Source organism: Ictalurus punctatus, chromosome 17, assembly GCF_001660625.3.
Source record: "Ictalurus punctatus breed USDA103 chromosome 17, Coco_2.0, whole genome shotgun sequence".
Classification (NCBI taxonomy): domain Eukaryota; kingdom Metazoa; phylum Chordata; class Actinopteri; order Siluriformes; family Ictaluridae; genus Ictalurus; species Ictalurus punctatus.
Window position 1 is genome coordinate 20,504,070 of NC_030432.2, and position 14,804 is coordinate 20,518,873.

At 37.8% G+C, this 14,804-nt stretch overlaps 2 protein-coding genes and 1 long non-coding RNA gene across 7 annotated transcripts in view; 1 reads left to right on the forward strand and 2 right to left on the reverse strand.

The window, feature by feature from the left end:
* The window catches only part of tep1 (telomerase-associated protein 1), a 39,080-nt gene extending 34,566 nt beyond the window's left edge, over positions 1-4,514 (forward strand). For all 5 annotated transcript variants that reach the window (XM_017491261.2, XM_017491262.2, XM_017491260.3 and 2 more), the window contains 5 exons: positions 25-124; positions 1,181-1,439; positions 2,761-2,843; positions 3,668-3,772; positions 3,877-4,514. In XM_017491261.2, coding sequence (XP_017346750.2) covers positions 25-124; positions 1,181-1,439; positions 2,761-2,843; positions 3,668-3,772; positions 3,877-3,996 — 667 coding nt within the window. In that variant the 3' untranslated portion in view covers positions 3,997-4,514. The remainder of the gene's footprint in view (positions 1-24; positions 125-1,180; positions 1,440-2,760; positions 2,844-3,667; positions 3,773-3,876) is intronic.
* On the reverse strand, positions 34-11,042 carry LOC108278155 (uncharacterized). The gene is made up of 3 exons (XR_001815264.3): positions 10,425-11,042; positions 7,088-8,412; positions 34-423 (listed from the first exon to the last, which is right to left on the reverse strand). It is a non-coding gene; the product is annotated as an uncharacterized LOC108278155 (long non-coding RNA).
* Positions 11,043-12,339: 1,297 nt separating this feature from the next.
* The window catches only part of LOC108278122 (uncharacterized), a 32,003-nt gene continuing 29,538 nt past the window's right edge, over positions 12,340-14,804 (reverse strand). Inside the window, exons 17-21 of the mRNA XM_053687527.1 lie at positions 14,436-14,531; positions 14,120-14,347; positions 13,805-13,931; positions 13,349-13,408; positions 12,340-13,079 (exon numbers count right to left, since the gene is read on the reverse strand). Coding sequence (XP_053543502.1) covers positions 12,547-13,079; positions 13,349-13,408; positions 13,805-13,931; positions 14,120-14,347; positions 14,436-14,531 — 1,044 coding nt within the window. The 3' untranslated portion in view covers positions 12,340-12,546. The remainder of the gene's footprint in view (positions 13,080-13,348; positions 13,409-13,804; positions 13,932-14,119; positions 14,348-14,435; positions 14,532-14,804) is intronic.

Sequence of the window (14,804 nt, forward strand, 5' to 3'; positions counted from 1 at the left end):
CACACTGAATTGGTGTTGTCTCAGATGGCAGAACCAGGAAACCGTGTTGGGAATTGATGGAAACGGTGAACACGGCCTGTGGCTGGTGGGAGACTACAACAACAAAATTAATCTGGCCTACTTGGTTAGTACACACACACACACATACACACAGTCTGCAGAAATGGATTAAAAACTTGTGTAATCATTAATAGGGTGACGTTTTCTGTAAGAGGGTTATGTAAGGAGTTTCCAATGTTAGTGTTTTGCAACAGTCAGAGGTAAACTGATTACTTACTTAGTTACTGATCGGAAGGTCGGGGGTTGAAGCCCCAGCACTGCCACGCTGCCATTGTTGGGCCCTTGAGCAAGGCCCTTAACCCTCTCTGCTCCTCGCGCTGTATCATGGCTGACCCTGTGCTCTGACCCCAACCTCCTAACATGCTGGAGTATGCGGAGAAAAGTCTTTCACTGTGCTGTAATGCATACGTGATTAATAAAGACTCATTATCTTTAAAACTGTAAGTTTTCTGAAGTGTTCAGGACAGAGGAGTTTACACTTTGCGGTTTCTCGTGAACACGACAAGTTGCGTTCTCTGCGTTTTTTTGTCTCATTAAATCCAATAAGAGAGAAAAAAGAGGGAACAACCGTGTAATCGTGAGATCAGGAACTAACTTGTACTTTTACTAACGTTTCCTTAAATGTAGGTATAAACAGACAAATGTACAACGTGTCATACTTTTAATAAAATAAAGATAAAAAGCTGCTGTGGTATAAGAGGAATAAAACACTTCAGGACATGCTGTTAGAGGAAAATAATCCACCAGCCCGTTGCTGATTGTTTTACTATAAGAGCATAATGCAGAACATTTTATCCCTTATTTATTTCACTATTAATATGGTAATATATACACTATGATGAGAAAGGAACATCTGTGAAACCAAACTCGTGGTAAATGTCTTATCGGTTTCAGCATTTAAAAGTAAGGGCGTACAAACTTTTGCACTTAATACATTATACATAGTGTGCATTCCTGCTACATGTAAATACAATATTAGGCTGATATTAAACATTTAAACAGTGAAAATTGTTTAAAAAAAAAATTCCGGATTTACAACTCTCGCAACGTTTTTAATTGTGAATGACCCTCGACTGTGTCTCCTTCAGGATTCAGAGTTACTTATCATTTTTGTTCGCAGCATGCTCGCTACAAAGGAAAAGAAGGTGAAAAAGTGGAAAGAAAAAAAAAAAGAAAGACAAAAAAATTATCAGAAGGAGGGTTATGGTTGAACACAAACGCCGGCCTGGAAACAGGTATATATCAGACAGAGGAGGAGGAGGAGGAGGAGGAGGAGGAAGACAGTGATCATCCTCAGGAGGAAGAAATGGAGGAGCAGGTGAAGGAGGAGGAGGAGGAGGACAGGAAGTGCAGAATCACGGCTGCTGCTTTACATGACGGTGTGTTATTCATTTCACACACTAAAGAGCAGCCACGAGCGCATATCTTTTATTTTCATTTGAGTTAATTACAAGTTATTTCAATAATATTTTTAATGGTAGTCACACACACACACACACACACGATGGTTATTTATGTGATGATTCTTCAGTTTGTGATTTTTTTGATAAGCTCCTGCGTCAGCATTTGAATTTAGTGTAAAATTAGTCACTAAACTACTGACTCATTTGTTTTAAAATGTGCACATGGTTTTGTACAAATTCATGTGCACTCACACACGGTATATTTACATATACATTTACTGTATACATTATTGTTGGTGAAAAAGAACTTATCACTAATTTAGCCAATTAAATGATACTTTTATAAATGAAGAAAAATAAATAAAATAGGAGTAAAAGAATGACCTAAGTTAAAATGAGCATGTCTTTTGGTTTAGTGTAAAAAAAAAAAAAAGATCTGTATTAGTTTAGTGAAAAAATACAGTGTTTTCTTTAGCACTTAATGATTTAATTTTTATATTCATTTTAATGACAAATTTGAAGTCTTTGATAATTAGTTCACATATCAATATATAATATGTAGTTTAAATAATAGATTTTTATTATTGAATTCAGTTTTATTAATTACTCAGTCCATCTATACGTGTGTGTGTGTGTGTGTGTGTGTGTGTGTGTGTGTGTGTGTGTGTGTGTATATATATTGAGAGCTTAAAAATGAATAATTTTAAACCTTATAATGAAAAAAAGATGATGAAGACAGACATATGTTCTCGAGTATGCGGCAGTCGATCCATAAAAGTGGGTTCAACACATCACAAACCGATTTAAAAAAAATAAAAAAATTTCATTTGGAGGAATTAGAATTGATTTCTGATATTTGGGTTTTTTCTTTCGTAGTTCATTTGAAAGGTGGTTTCAGTAAATAGAAATTGTGTTCACAGGTGATTTTTGGCGTTGTGCCTCTGGGAGAACCCAATTCTAACTCCTCCACTTCAGCGATATAAGTCAGCACTAACTTTACCTCATTTACCTCAATATGCGGTATGATAACAGAGAGCCCTTTCGCTGCAACATTACACACAAAGCAATAAAAATACACTTGCAATGAGGAAGATGCAGACACATGGTAGAAACCCAGACACAATCGGGAAATACATTAAACACAAATGTTAATGAATGAAATAAATACCGTGAGGGAGTGTGTATTGGAGATCTGGGTTTGTGTTGCATACTTCCGGTCTTTATTCCACCATGAACACACATTCGTTAACAGTACACATGCTGAGACGTTCTCTGTGTTTTATCGTTTCATCCACAGGACTGATCGTATGTGGAGATTTAAAGGGTCACATGTGGTTTAATCAGACGCTGAACCTGAGCTCGTGGACGCCGCGGAGACGTGTGAGTCTGAGTCTTATCCATGTTGTGCACTGTTCTCATAGTTTAGATTTTCACTCAAGCTTTATTCAACAAACAGCATCATTTACTTTAAATAATTAAAACACAGACTCTGTTACTGTGGCTTTAAGACCTGCCCTAATTTGATTGGCTATCCTCTCAGATTTGCATATGCATGTGTACGTGCTAGTGATGTCATAACACTACAGGTGCGTTTTTTTTTTTGTTTTTTTTTTTGTTTTTTTTGTTTACCTAGTCCAAAACCTGTCTATTTTTATTTTTTGAAAAAAGAATGGAAATCCAATAATATACAATATACAGTCCGTTACTGTAATGCAGACTATTGATTCTTGTGCTGTTATAGGAAAATAATCAGCAATGGGTAAACTTAAAGCTACAGCTTTATTTCTGACTGTTATAAAGCACGGACACTCCTTTCCAGGTTAATATAAACCCTTGATTTGCGCTACTGACAGAACTGCAGTTGTAGAAAATAAATCAGCACCTTCTGACAGATCAGTGGACTGTGGTGTAAATATACATATACAGTGCATCCGGAAAGTATTCACAGTGCTTCACTTTTCCCACATTTTGTTATGTTACAGCCTTATTCCAAAATTGATTAAATTCATTATTTTCCTCAAAATTCTACAAACAATACCCCATAATGACAATATGAAAGAAGTTTGTTTGAAATCTTTGAAAATTTATTAAAAATTAAAAACAAAAAAATGAATATATTAAAAAAATATATGATTGGATGAGTTTGAAGTTACTGAAGCTACACTGAAATACATGATGTATAATAAGAGATGTGAATTCTGCAGGCACACAGTGACAGGATCAGTGTGCTGCGTCTCACAGAGAACATCATCATCTCAGCATCGTACGACAGGACCGTCAAACTGTGGGACAGAAACACAAAGAAACAGGTGTGTGTGTGTGTGTGTGTTGTAGTGTAGTGTAGTGTAGTGTAGTAGTGTAGTAGTGTGTTATGTTTAATCCATATCTCTCTCTCGCTCTCTCACACACACAGCTCGGACTGTTTGTGTGTGGTGCTCCGGTCGAAGTGCTGCAGGTGAACCCGAACGACCCGAGTCAGATCGTGTGTGGAGACGCACTGGGGCAGATCTACTTCCTGTCCTGGAGAGAATGATTAACACCTCCAACACTGCACACCCCGTCAATTTAACGTTCGACACTCCTAGTTCCGAGTTTGTCACTTTACCATTTCGTCCAAATGCAATTTGGTACAAATTTGCTTTAACACACCGAATGTTCACAAGTACACGCTATAACAAGTGCACTTTAACACTAACACTATTTTCCTATCTGAGTAGCCGTGAATGTAATTCTAAAACTTTTAAAAATAGTCCTGAGAAACATGTCCTGAGAATGTCTCTACGCCTTCATTAATAATGCCAGGAACTATGAATTAGACATACCCCCATATTAGACACACCTCCATATCCTCCTGTCTTCCCAAATAACTGGCTGTGATTTTTAGCGTGTTATATTCAGATTATGGTCGTAAATGCTTTAATTAAATATACTTTATTGTTACATGATGATTATAATATTTTAATGGGATTTAAAAAAAATTAAGTACTGATGGAAAGTGTGTAATAGCTGATTAATTTTGTTAAAAGCCTCAATAAAGAAGAATAAAAACGCTTTGTGTTTATAAATGTCTAAAAGTGAAGATACAATCATAATGCACGATACTGCATCAGGATTGAAGTCGGTCAAGATATCTGAAATCCCGGATGTCAAAAATATTGTAAGGGTCCACTCACTGGTCCAACGACGGTATCCAATTACGTGGTAGAAGGATTCCCACATGTTCCTGTCTTTTGAAGCGATGTGAATATATTTAGATTTGTCATTCCAATTCTGCTTGACTCTCTCTTAAATTAAATCTGACTCCAACTGTAAAAACCTCGATGTTGTATTTCTTAGTTATTCATATTTTGATACTTTTGATCTTCTATACTTGATTGATTCTAATTTATTCTATATTTTGAATTGTGCTCGTTCATTCGGATTCCGTGTCGAGTCTCGCGCCAGTCGTGTACACGGATCTCATGGTCACAAACTCGCCAGTCTTGGTCATTAGCCAGAGGTAATTGACTAATACTATTTAGACGACCGCCCCATGCTTATACTTTCCTAAATAGTACTTTATTAGTCCCCTTAGATAGTAACACTTAGTTATAGCAACGTTATCTCTAGTCAGAGGTCACGACCAGTAAAATCTACAGAGACGGACCAATAATATCTAAGTAAAATTAGCTTCATATAATCATGCCATAGTTTCCTATGTACACGTTAACTAGAGTAAGATTACAATAACCAGAGGTTTAGACTTCCCCTATTTAGACTTGGTCGATCAACTTTATGTTGTTATTAATATATAGAATAGATTTATTTGAACATAATGTCATTATATTTTGAAATGAAATCTGAGACCTCAGTTTTAATTTTATTAAGCACTTTTGCAAACATTTAATTTAGATCACATAACTTCAAAGTTGAGTAATAATAACATATCTTGAACCCAGGGTACAAAGGCTAAGTGAATGTGGTGTGGACTCTGTGGAGGAGCTTCATCGTGTCAGAGACGCTGTAGAAGGACAGAGTTCCTGCACTGTGATGCACATACACTCCTATTCTAGAGGATACTGGTATTCCGAGGTCAGTCTTAATGTTGTTGTGCCAGAAACAGAGAGATGAAGAGTAACACTGACGACTCCAGGACTGACTGGTGCATCCAAACCCACACTCATTTGCCCCTCCTTTCCTGACGATCTCTTTATATGAGACTGATATGTCCACACCAATACTGCTCCACTCCACCTCCCAGTAACAGCGTCCACTCACACTCTCCTTACACAACACCTGACTGCATGAATCAAATCTCTCTGGAAGGTCAGAGTATGACTGGTCTTTCCTACCACGTGTCACCGCTCTATTCTTCTCAGACAGAATGAGTTGATGATGTACTGTATTGGGATCCAGAGTCAGATAATCCACAGGTTAGATGGTAATCACAGTATTGGTGACACAGTTCCTTGGAACTTAATTAAAGCCTCTTAAAAGTCACCAGATTCATCTGGATTACAAATGACACAGATTGTTCCAGGTAGTATTTTTAGTATTTCTAGTGCAGGGGTGTCCAATCTTATCCGGAAAGGGCCGGTGTGGGCGCAGGATTTCATTCCAACCAAGCAGAAGCCACATGAATGGGTATGCTTCCCGTTATTTTTAAATAAATAATAAATTGAACAACAAAATCAGCTTTGTTATATCTGCAGTGTCATTACATAATTATCCTCTGCTTATCTATCTTTCTTTCCATCTATCTATCCACCCATCCATCCATCTATTTGTCTAATCTATCTATGTATCGTCCACAAGCATTTATGATCAAATGACTGTTTCAATACAATAAATTACACAGCTTACACTTATATTAATTAATTTTAAACTTGTATTATTAAAATGTTTATACACACCATTTAGTGTGAACAACCTTGTTGTTGATAATAATGGGAATAAATAAAATGTAGCTAACATAACACAATGCAGTTTTTCACTAACTTGTTATATTGATAGTTATGGCTAAATTGCAATGAATTATCTAGCTAGGTACAATGAAATGTGGAGTGTCGTTAGATAGATGATACTTTATTATCCTCCTGAGTACACACACACACACATACACTATATTTTATATATATATATATATTTTATATATATATACACACACACACACACACACACACACAGTCCCTCTCTGACGAGCAATGCAATATAGTCTATTGGACAGCGCTTCTCTTCATCTTAAAAGCTACCTGTGCTCTCCCAGTGAAATGGCAGTAATCAAATGTTGTGTTGCCAGGCAATAATTGGGCGTTACCAACTTGCACAACGGAGGGGGGCTTTTATTATTTTTATTAGATTTATGACAAACTAAGAATCAATTTAGAACACCAATAATATTACAAAATAAATGACCTCTACATATGTTCCAGTTGATCATGGTCACCTAACTCTCTCCCCCCCCCCCCCGAAACTACACCCCTAAACAACACAGACATGTGTATATGTCCTGCACATTCTCCCAATGTTTCAACTTACTAAAAGTGTGTGTGTGTGTGTGTGTGTGTGTTACACCTACACTGCAGAAATTCTTCTCTGCTGTTTGATTCTGAGTTTGTTTTTTTTAGGAGAATCGCTTTTCTTACCTTAATAGTGTCCACAGTCTGTTTCAGCTCCTGCACCCTCTCCTGCTTCTTCCTCACCCTCTGCAGGAATTTCATCTGCTTCTTCTTTAGCTCATTCGAGGCCAAACAAAATACAGTTCATTATTCGTGTGTCAGCAACTCAGTGTCAATATGACCTGCAAATTCACTCATGTTACACAAATGTCAGGTAGCATATATGGCTGCAAGTACAGGCAGGCTTTAAATCAACAGGTGAAAAATTCAATGCCTTAGTCAAAAACAGAGTAGAAAACAGGTTTGGGTTGGGCGGTGGACAAGAAGATTCCAGGGAACATTAAAGAGAACAAGAGAAAGTGGCAACTGGAAGAAATAATAATGTTACTTCTGTATATTACGTTAAGGTAGTTCAGAAATATTCACATAAATACATCATGAATCCACTCGCATTCTGACACATTAAAAATTCACATTTTTTACTTCTAGACCATTCAATGGAGTTATGAAATTACCGATGTTTGTGAGAAAAACCACACCTGAAGCCAAGTTCTTCCTAATGAGCTTACTCTAAAGCTCCATCTTTCTTTCTCCACTAGTGACCATGTTGACCGGGCTTTGCACCAACCACACCAAATCCAGGCACTCATTTTCATACTATACATTTTCCCAATCAAATATTTTCAAACATGAAATAAAATTGATTAGAAACTGAAAACAATATAAACAACCAACACAGCGATAAAACTGATACAGTGGATTTAACACAGTCATGTGTACACTTTTGTTGTAAAGTGCTGTTAAAAAGCTGTAGGGTGTTGGCTGTTTAAAGTACACTGAATAGTCTGACCCGTTTCATTTGACTTCTAATACAAATTCACTTCACAATGAACGAGAGTCATATAATCAAACCAAAGCAATCGAATAGAAATTAGGCTAGAACTAGAAATTTGTATAGATTTACTTGAAAAAAAAGTATATTGACATACAGTTCACCTGTTTTTCAGTTCTTTCTGCTTTAATTGAAACAGTATCATGGCCTTTATGTTTATCCATCATACACAAATAACAGATGAGGCTTTTGTCAGTATGACAGTAGATATCAATCAGTTTGGTGTGCTGAGAGCAGATCTTCTCTTGGAGCTCTGCACAGGCTTCAACTAACGTGTGCTTCTTAAAGGCAGGAGACTGATTGAGAGGTTTAAGATCATCTTCATAAAAGGAGGCCAGACACAACAGACAGGAAAGAACGGCTTTGTGTTTTCTCCCGGTGCAGGAATCCCACTCCACATCTCCAGAGACTGACACATCTAAGAGAGAGACTGACAGAGAGAATGAGAGAGACAGACAGACTGACAGAGAGAATGAGACAGACAGGCAGACAGAGAGAATACGAGAGTTTTTGGTGTTAAGCAGCTTCTTTTTGATTTAAAGAGTAAGATTATTCGAAGTCTGATTTGTCCCAAATATCACTGTTGTATATTTGAATGTGTTTTTACATCACCGGAACGGATGTGCACACTTAAAAAAGAAATTTAAATAGACACAAGTATGTGAAGAAGTCGGATACACATGACACAATGGGGAAATATTTTAAATACAATCATTAATGAAAGAAATGAATACTATGAGTGAGTGAATGTATTGGTGTATCAGGGTTTGCACACTGCCTGTCTTTATTCCACCACGATCACACACACACACACACACACACACACACACACACTCACTCATTAACAGTACACATGCTGAGATGTTCTCTGTATTTTATCGTTTTATCCACATGATTGATCGTATGTGGAGATTCAGATGATGATGGTAAATGGTCTGCACTTATATAGTGCTTTTTAAACCTTAGCGGTTCTACAAAGCGCTTTACATTGGTTCTCATTCACCCATTCACACACACACACACACTCACACACCAATGGTAGCAGAGCTGCCACGCAAGGCGCTAACTTGCCATCAGGAGCAACTTGGGGTTCAGTGCCTTTCCCAGGGACACTTCGGCATGTGGAGTCATTTTGGCCGGGAATCGAACTCCCAACCCTACGATTAGTGGACAACCCGCTCTACCACCACAACCGCCCACAATTGATTGGAAATGATTAACACTTTCACACTGCACGGTACCATCAATTAATTAAATTGTTTCGATTCAAAACACAAGTTTAATTCAACACTCCACGCTCGGAGTTCATCACTTTACTCATTTGTGCAAGTGAAGATGGGGTATAAATTTGCTTTAACACACTGACACACTACACAAGTGCACTTTAACACTTTGTTCCTATTCCAGTAGCACTGAATGTGAAATTTTAAACCTTTAACATGGCCTGAGAACATCTCTATACTTTTACCGTAACGAGCCCAGACTCTGCTCCACCAGACCGCCAGAGAGCGCCCTCCCTTGACTTTTGAACCCCTTATTCTACTACTTTAATTTCCTGTTTGAACGGTTTAAAAAGCACATGGACCTTAAAGACAATGCAAAGTCATACAATTTGTGTCTTTGGATGTGTTCATTGGTATGGCAGATCGTTTTGGTAATTACTAGGGATGCACCGATACCGATACCAGTACTCGGGACTCGGCCCGATACTGTGCTCATGTACTCGTATTCGTACTCGCAAAATGACCCCCGATACAACCGCACCGATACCACTTTATGACAATGTGACATAGCCTAACCTCTCGTCAGTTGAGCAGGTAGTCGGAAGAGGAGCAATGTCAGCAATCTGGAGATATTTTAAGATAAGTGGTGATGATAAAAGTAGAGCAGACTGCAAACTATGCTCTGCTAAACTGTCAAGAGAAGGGGTGTAAAAAAAAAAAAAGCTTATTTAACACAAGCTATTTGATTAAACATCTAAAGAACAAACGATGCCGAGTGCAAAGAGTTTGCTAATTCTAGTGTAAGAGGGGTTAAGGAGAACTCGCGAAGGTCCAATCTCTAAACAGGTTTGAATAATGCAGGCATACACACGTAGAAATAAAGCTTTTACTAACTTTATTGTCAGAGCTACATTTCCTCATGGATCACTGACATGAACTTTTTCGCGCTCTCCCCGTGCGCATGTCCCGCGACCCCAACATGAACTCAGTAGGTCACTCGCACAAGCGCAACGGCACTACTTCTACACTGAAATATAAAATGACTCATAACATACATTTTCCTAATCGCACATAAACATTTAAAATAAAATAAAGCATTTAGAACTCTTATACAAAATATAAAACAGATAAAAAATAAATCTCACACTAGCAGCGGGAAACAGCAACAACCAAGTTTGTAGCAAACGCTGGAGAAGCGAGAGAAAATGTCCAGAGACAACCCACGGGCAGTAAAAATAACAGCTCTTACCCACTTCATTGCTCTTGATGACCAACCGTTGTCAGTTGTACTTGAGCCGAAGTATAAGATTCCCAGCCGTCACCACATTACAGATAGCGCATTACCAAACCTGTATGACTTGGTGAAAAAGCACACCATGAACCTGTTGCAGGACATTTCAGACGTCAGCTTCACCACTGATATTTGGACTAGCAGTGTCTGCCCAATGTCTCTTATAAGTGGATTGGTGAGGATTTTACTCCCCAGAGAGTCGTTTTACAAGCAACGCAGTTTAGGGGTTCACTCACTGGCCAAGCCATAGCAGGTGCGTTTGATGACAGGCTTCAGACGTGGGGGCATTCCGAAAAGTGTTTCTCAGGAAAGTTAATATATTCCGAAAAGTGTTTCTCAGGAAAGTTAATATATTCCGAAAAGTGTTTCTCAGGAAAGTTAATATAACTCAGCTGGACACAAAGTGAAAGTGCTTGATAAAAGCATTCTTCATTTATTGAAGAATGAAGAATTATTTCTTCATTCTTCAATAAATGAAGAAATAATTCTTCATTTATTACACTGAAGGGGATACGGTAGGCTTATGCATGGTTACAGGTCGGTCATTAAAAGAGGATTAACCGAGTAAAACATCCCCACAATGGTACCTTAATATGAGACCACGAGTCAGCACACAATGTGGAAGTCACACACAGAGAGAGAGAGCGAGAGCAGGGCGGCGACCACGCCCCTTGACCCCAAATGACATCATCATTACAACCTTCCTTAATAATGCTAGGAACTATGAATATGACTGTGATGGACTGGCACCCTGTCCAGGGTGTACCCCGCCTTGTGCTCGATGCTTCCTGGGATAGGCTCCAGGTTCCCCGTGACCCTGAAAAGGAGTAAGCGGTTGGAGATGGATGGATGGACTATGAATATGCCTGATATGCAAATTACACACTCTTGCCTACCCAAATATCCGGCTGTGTTTTAGGATGCTATATTAATGTTGTGGTCTTAAATACTTTCATTCAGTGTACCTTTTTTGTTGCAGTAGACATGGGATTATAATACTGTCTAATAAGTTAATTTAAGGAGTGGATTTTCTGTTTGAAAACAAATAAAAGTTGGCATTCAAGAACTGATTTGATGCATTTAAGGTTGAATAACTAGAAAAATAATAAGGAGAAATTTGAAACTCCTTGTTATGTCCCACTATAAGGTTATACTTTTAAAAAGTAATGCTATTTGATTAAAAAAAAAAAAAGGTTTTGTGCATGAATTTTTTAATAAAAATATTTTAATATGTATTATTTCACATTCTTTATTGAATAAACATTGATAAAATTGCATGTTTATATATGTCTAAGAGGGAAAATGTAACCCTAAAACAATACAATCGGGAATTAAGTCAGTTAAAATGTCTGAAATCGCAGGTGTCAAATAAACTCAGTTAGTAACACAGTATTAAATTGTTGAACAATTACTAAAAAATCAACTGATTTTTCTTAAAGGTTGTTAGAAAAAAAGATATAGGTGATGTAGCTTGTTCAACAAATGCATCATCATCATCACACACACACGGCATTTCATTTAGAAAAAAATCTGTATACAGCTAGAATCCAAATGGCTAATGTGTCTGTATTTAATCCATATTTAAAATGTTACAGTTATTATTTTTGCAGGTTGATAAGGAATGGGGTGTGAATACTTTTAGAGTGTTCTGTAGATTCATATGGACCTGAAAATGAAAGATATCAAATAAAAAATGGCTTTTACACACAGTAGGGTGTGGTTCCAACAGCAGCAGCACAGAAAGACACAGCAGTTTGAGTAAGTTTTATTATATTTGAAGAAACTGTCTTTTCCAAACCCAAAACTGAACATATGTGACATCAGTATAAGAAATCTGCTAATAGTGCATGCAGGTAAATAGTCTGTTTGATAGTTGTTTTTTTTCTTTTCTAGAAACATTCTGCATTTAGAGATTGTTTCTGTGAATTATTACATTACATACATGAATAGAATAGATGCATTAGAAAATAATAGTTAGCATTACAGCTCGTGCACACAGAATTGCCATTCTAATTCGGGGAGAAATGAAATCTGACACCTCAGTTATAATTCTATTAAACACTTTTACATTTTAAACATTTCATTTTGGATCACATAACCTCACAGTCGAATCGTATCTCCAAATATAGAATCCAGCGTATAGAGGCTGAGTGAATGTGGTGTGGACACTGTGGAGGAGCTTCATCGTGTCAGAGACGCTGTAGAAGGACAGAGTTCCTGCACTGTGATCCACATACACTCCTATTCTGGAGGACGCTGGACCTTCGAGCACTGTCTTAATGTCATTGTGCCAGAAAGAGACAGAGGAAGAAGAACACTGCAGACTCCAGGACTGACTGTTGCGTCCAAACCCACATTCATTACTCTGCCCTTTCCTGCTAATCTCTTTATATGAGACTGATATGTACACCCAGCTCTCACCGCTCCACTCCACCTCCCAGTATCGGCGTCTACACACACTCTCCTTACACAACACCTGCTCCCAGAAGTCAAATCTCTCTGGATATTCAGAGTATGGCTGATCTGTCTCACTGCATGTCACCGCTCTGTTCTCCTCAGACAGAATGAGGTAAGGATGTGCTGTGTTGGGATCCAAAGTCAGATAACAGAAATCTAAAACAATAAAATGTTCACAGGTTAGATATTAATCACTGGATTTATAATGTGTGCGTGTGTGTGTGTGTGTGTGTGTGTGTGTGTGAGTGTGTGTGTGTGTGTGACACCTGGCTGTTTGTCCTGCTCTACAGGAAATAATAGGAACTGTTTTAAATATTACCTGTCATCAGGCAAAAATAGATCAGATTTAGATAAACAATACAGATATGTTTACAGACACTGTGCATGTGTGTGTGTGTGTGTGTGTGTGTGTGTGTTACACCTACATTGCAGAAAATCTTCTCTGCTCTTCAGTTCTGAGGGTAAAATCATCTGAATTTCTGCATCTGTGGAGACACAGAGACAAAATAGAGACGGAAAAATTACACAAAAAACAGTTAAAAGTATAAATATATAAAAAAAATTAGATTCCTTGCTGGTCAACATCACCATCTCAATGGGCTCACCATTAGATTTAAATATAAAACTTCAACTACGATTTTCTCCAGAAATATAAGATTAGATTGTGGATTTGTGATTAAGTTCCGTTGACTTTATTTGTCTGGTGAATTTATCTTGAGATAATTTACAAGTCTAATGCTACTACTTTGTGATTTTATTCAGTCTTGTTACTGCTTACTTCTTGTTTCTGTTTTATGAATTTTATGGCTCTCTTTACTGTGATGCAGAACAAATGTTTGCTTGTTTACTTTGTGGACGGATTTTGATAAATCTCTACTCACCGATTTGCTTGGCTTGTTTTTTCAGATCTGAGAGAGGTTTCCTCACTCCATTAAATGAAAGATGTTGACTGACAGTGAAGCTGGGTGAGTCCTCAGATCCAGGAGAAACACAGAGAGACGGGAAACTCTACAGAGAGGAAACACATAACAGAAAAGGAGAAAAGTGTAGGAGAGGAACGAATGAATATAAGACTGAATCAGACCAAACACACACTTGTGATCTCAGACAGGAACGTTTATTGTTGCTGTAATGAGCTTTTAGGAGGAAACTTTGTGAGGAACAGCGCCCTCTGTAGATCAGACAGTGAGTGTTACCTGGAGGAAGTGGATGTGTGTGTGTGAAAGCTGCTCCAGCTCAGTGACTCTCCTCTTAAGATCAGCAATCTCCTGCTCAAGTTGCTTCAGGAGTCGTTCAGCTCGACTCAGTTCAGCTTTCTCCTGAGCTCTGATCAACTCCTTCACCTCCGAGCGCTTTTTCTCCATGGAGCTGATCAGTTCAGTAAAGATCTTCTCACTCTCATCTACTGCTGCCTGTGAACGCAACTGTTACACACACACACACACACAATTCATTTAAGTGTTTGTGTGCATGTGTGTGTGTGTGTGTTGAATCTCCCTGTTCATTCCTCACCTTAATAGTGTCCACAGTCTGTTTCAGCTCCTTCAATTTCTTCTGCTTCTCCTGGATCCTCTGCTGGGATTTCATCTGCTCCTCCTTTATCTCATTCTGAAACAATATAAAAATACATGTCATTATTTCTGCATCAGGAGCTCAGTGTGTTGCAGCTAAAAAGATAAAGTTTACTCATGTTCTGCAGCATCACAGCTTTTAATTTATTATACAATTGTAAATCTGAAAAGAAAAATACAGCTAAATGAGAGCTAGAAATATCACCTTAATATATTAGAAACTAAAATAAATGAATGTCAACATTAATTAACTTCTGTCTTCATGTTTTTTTTTTCTTCTGCACTTTTGCATGATGAGTTCTGGTTTTGT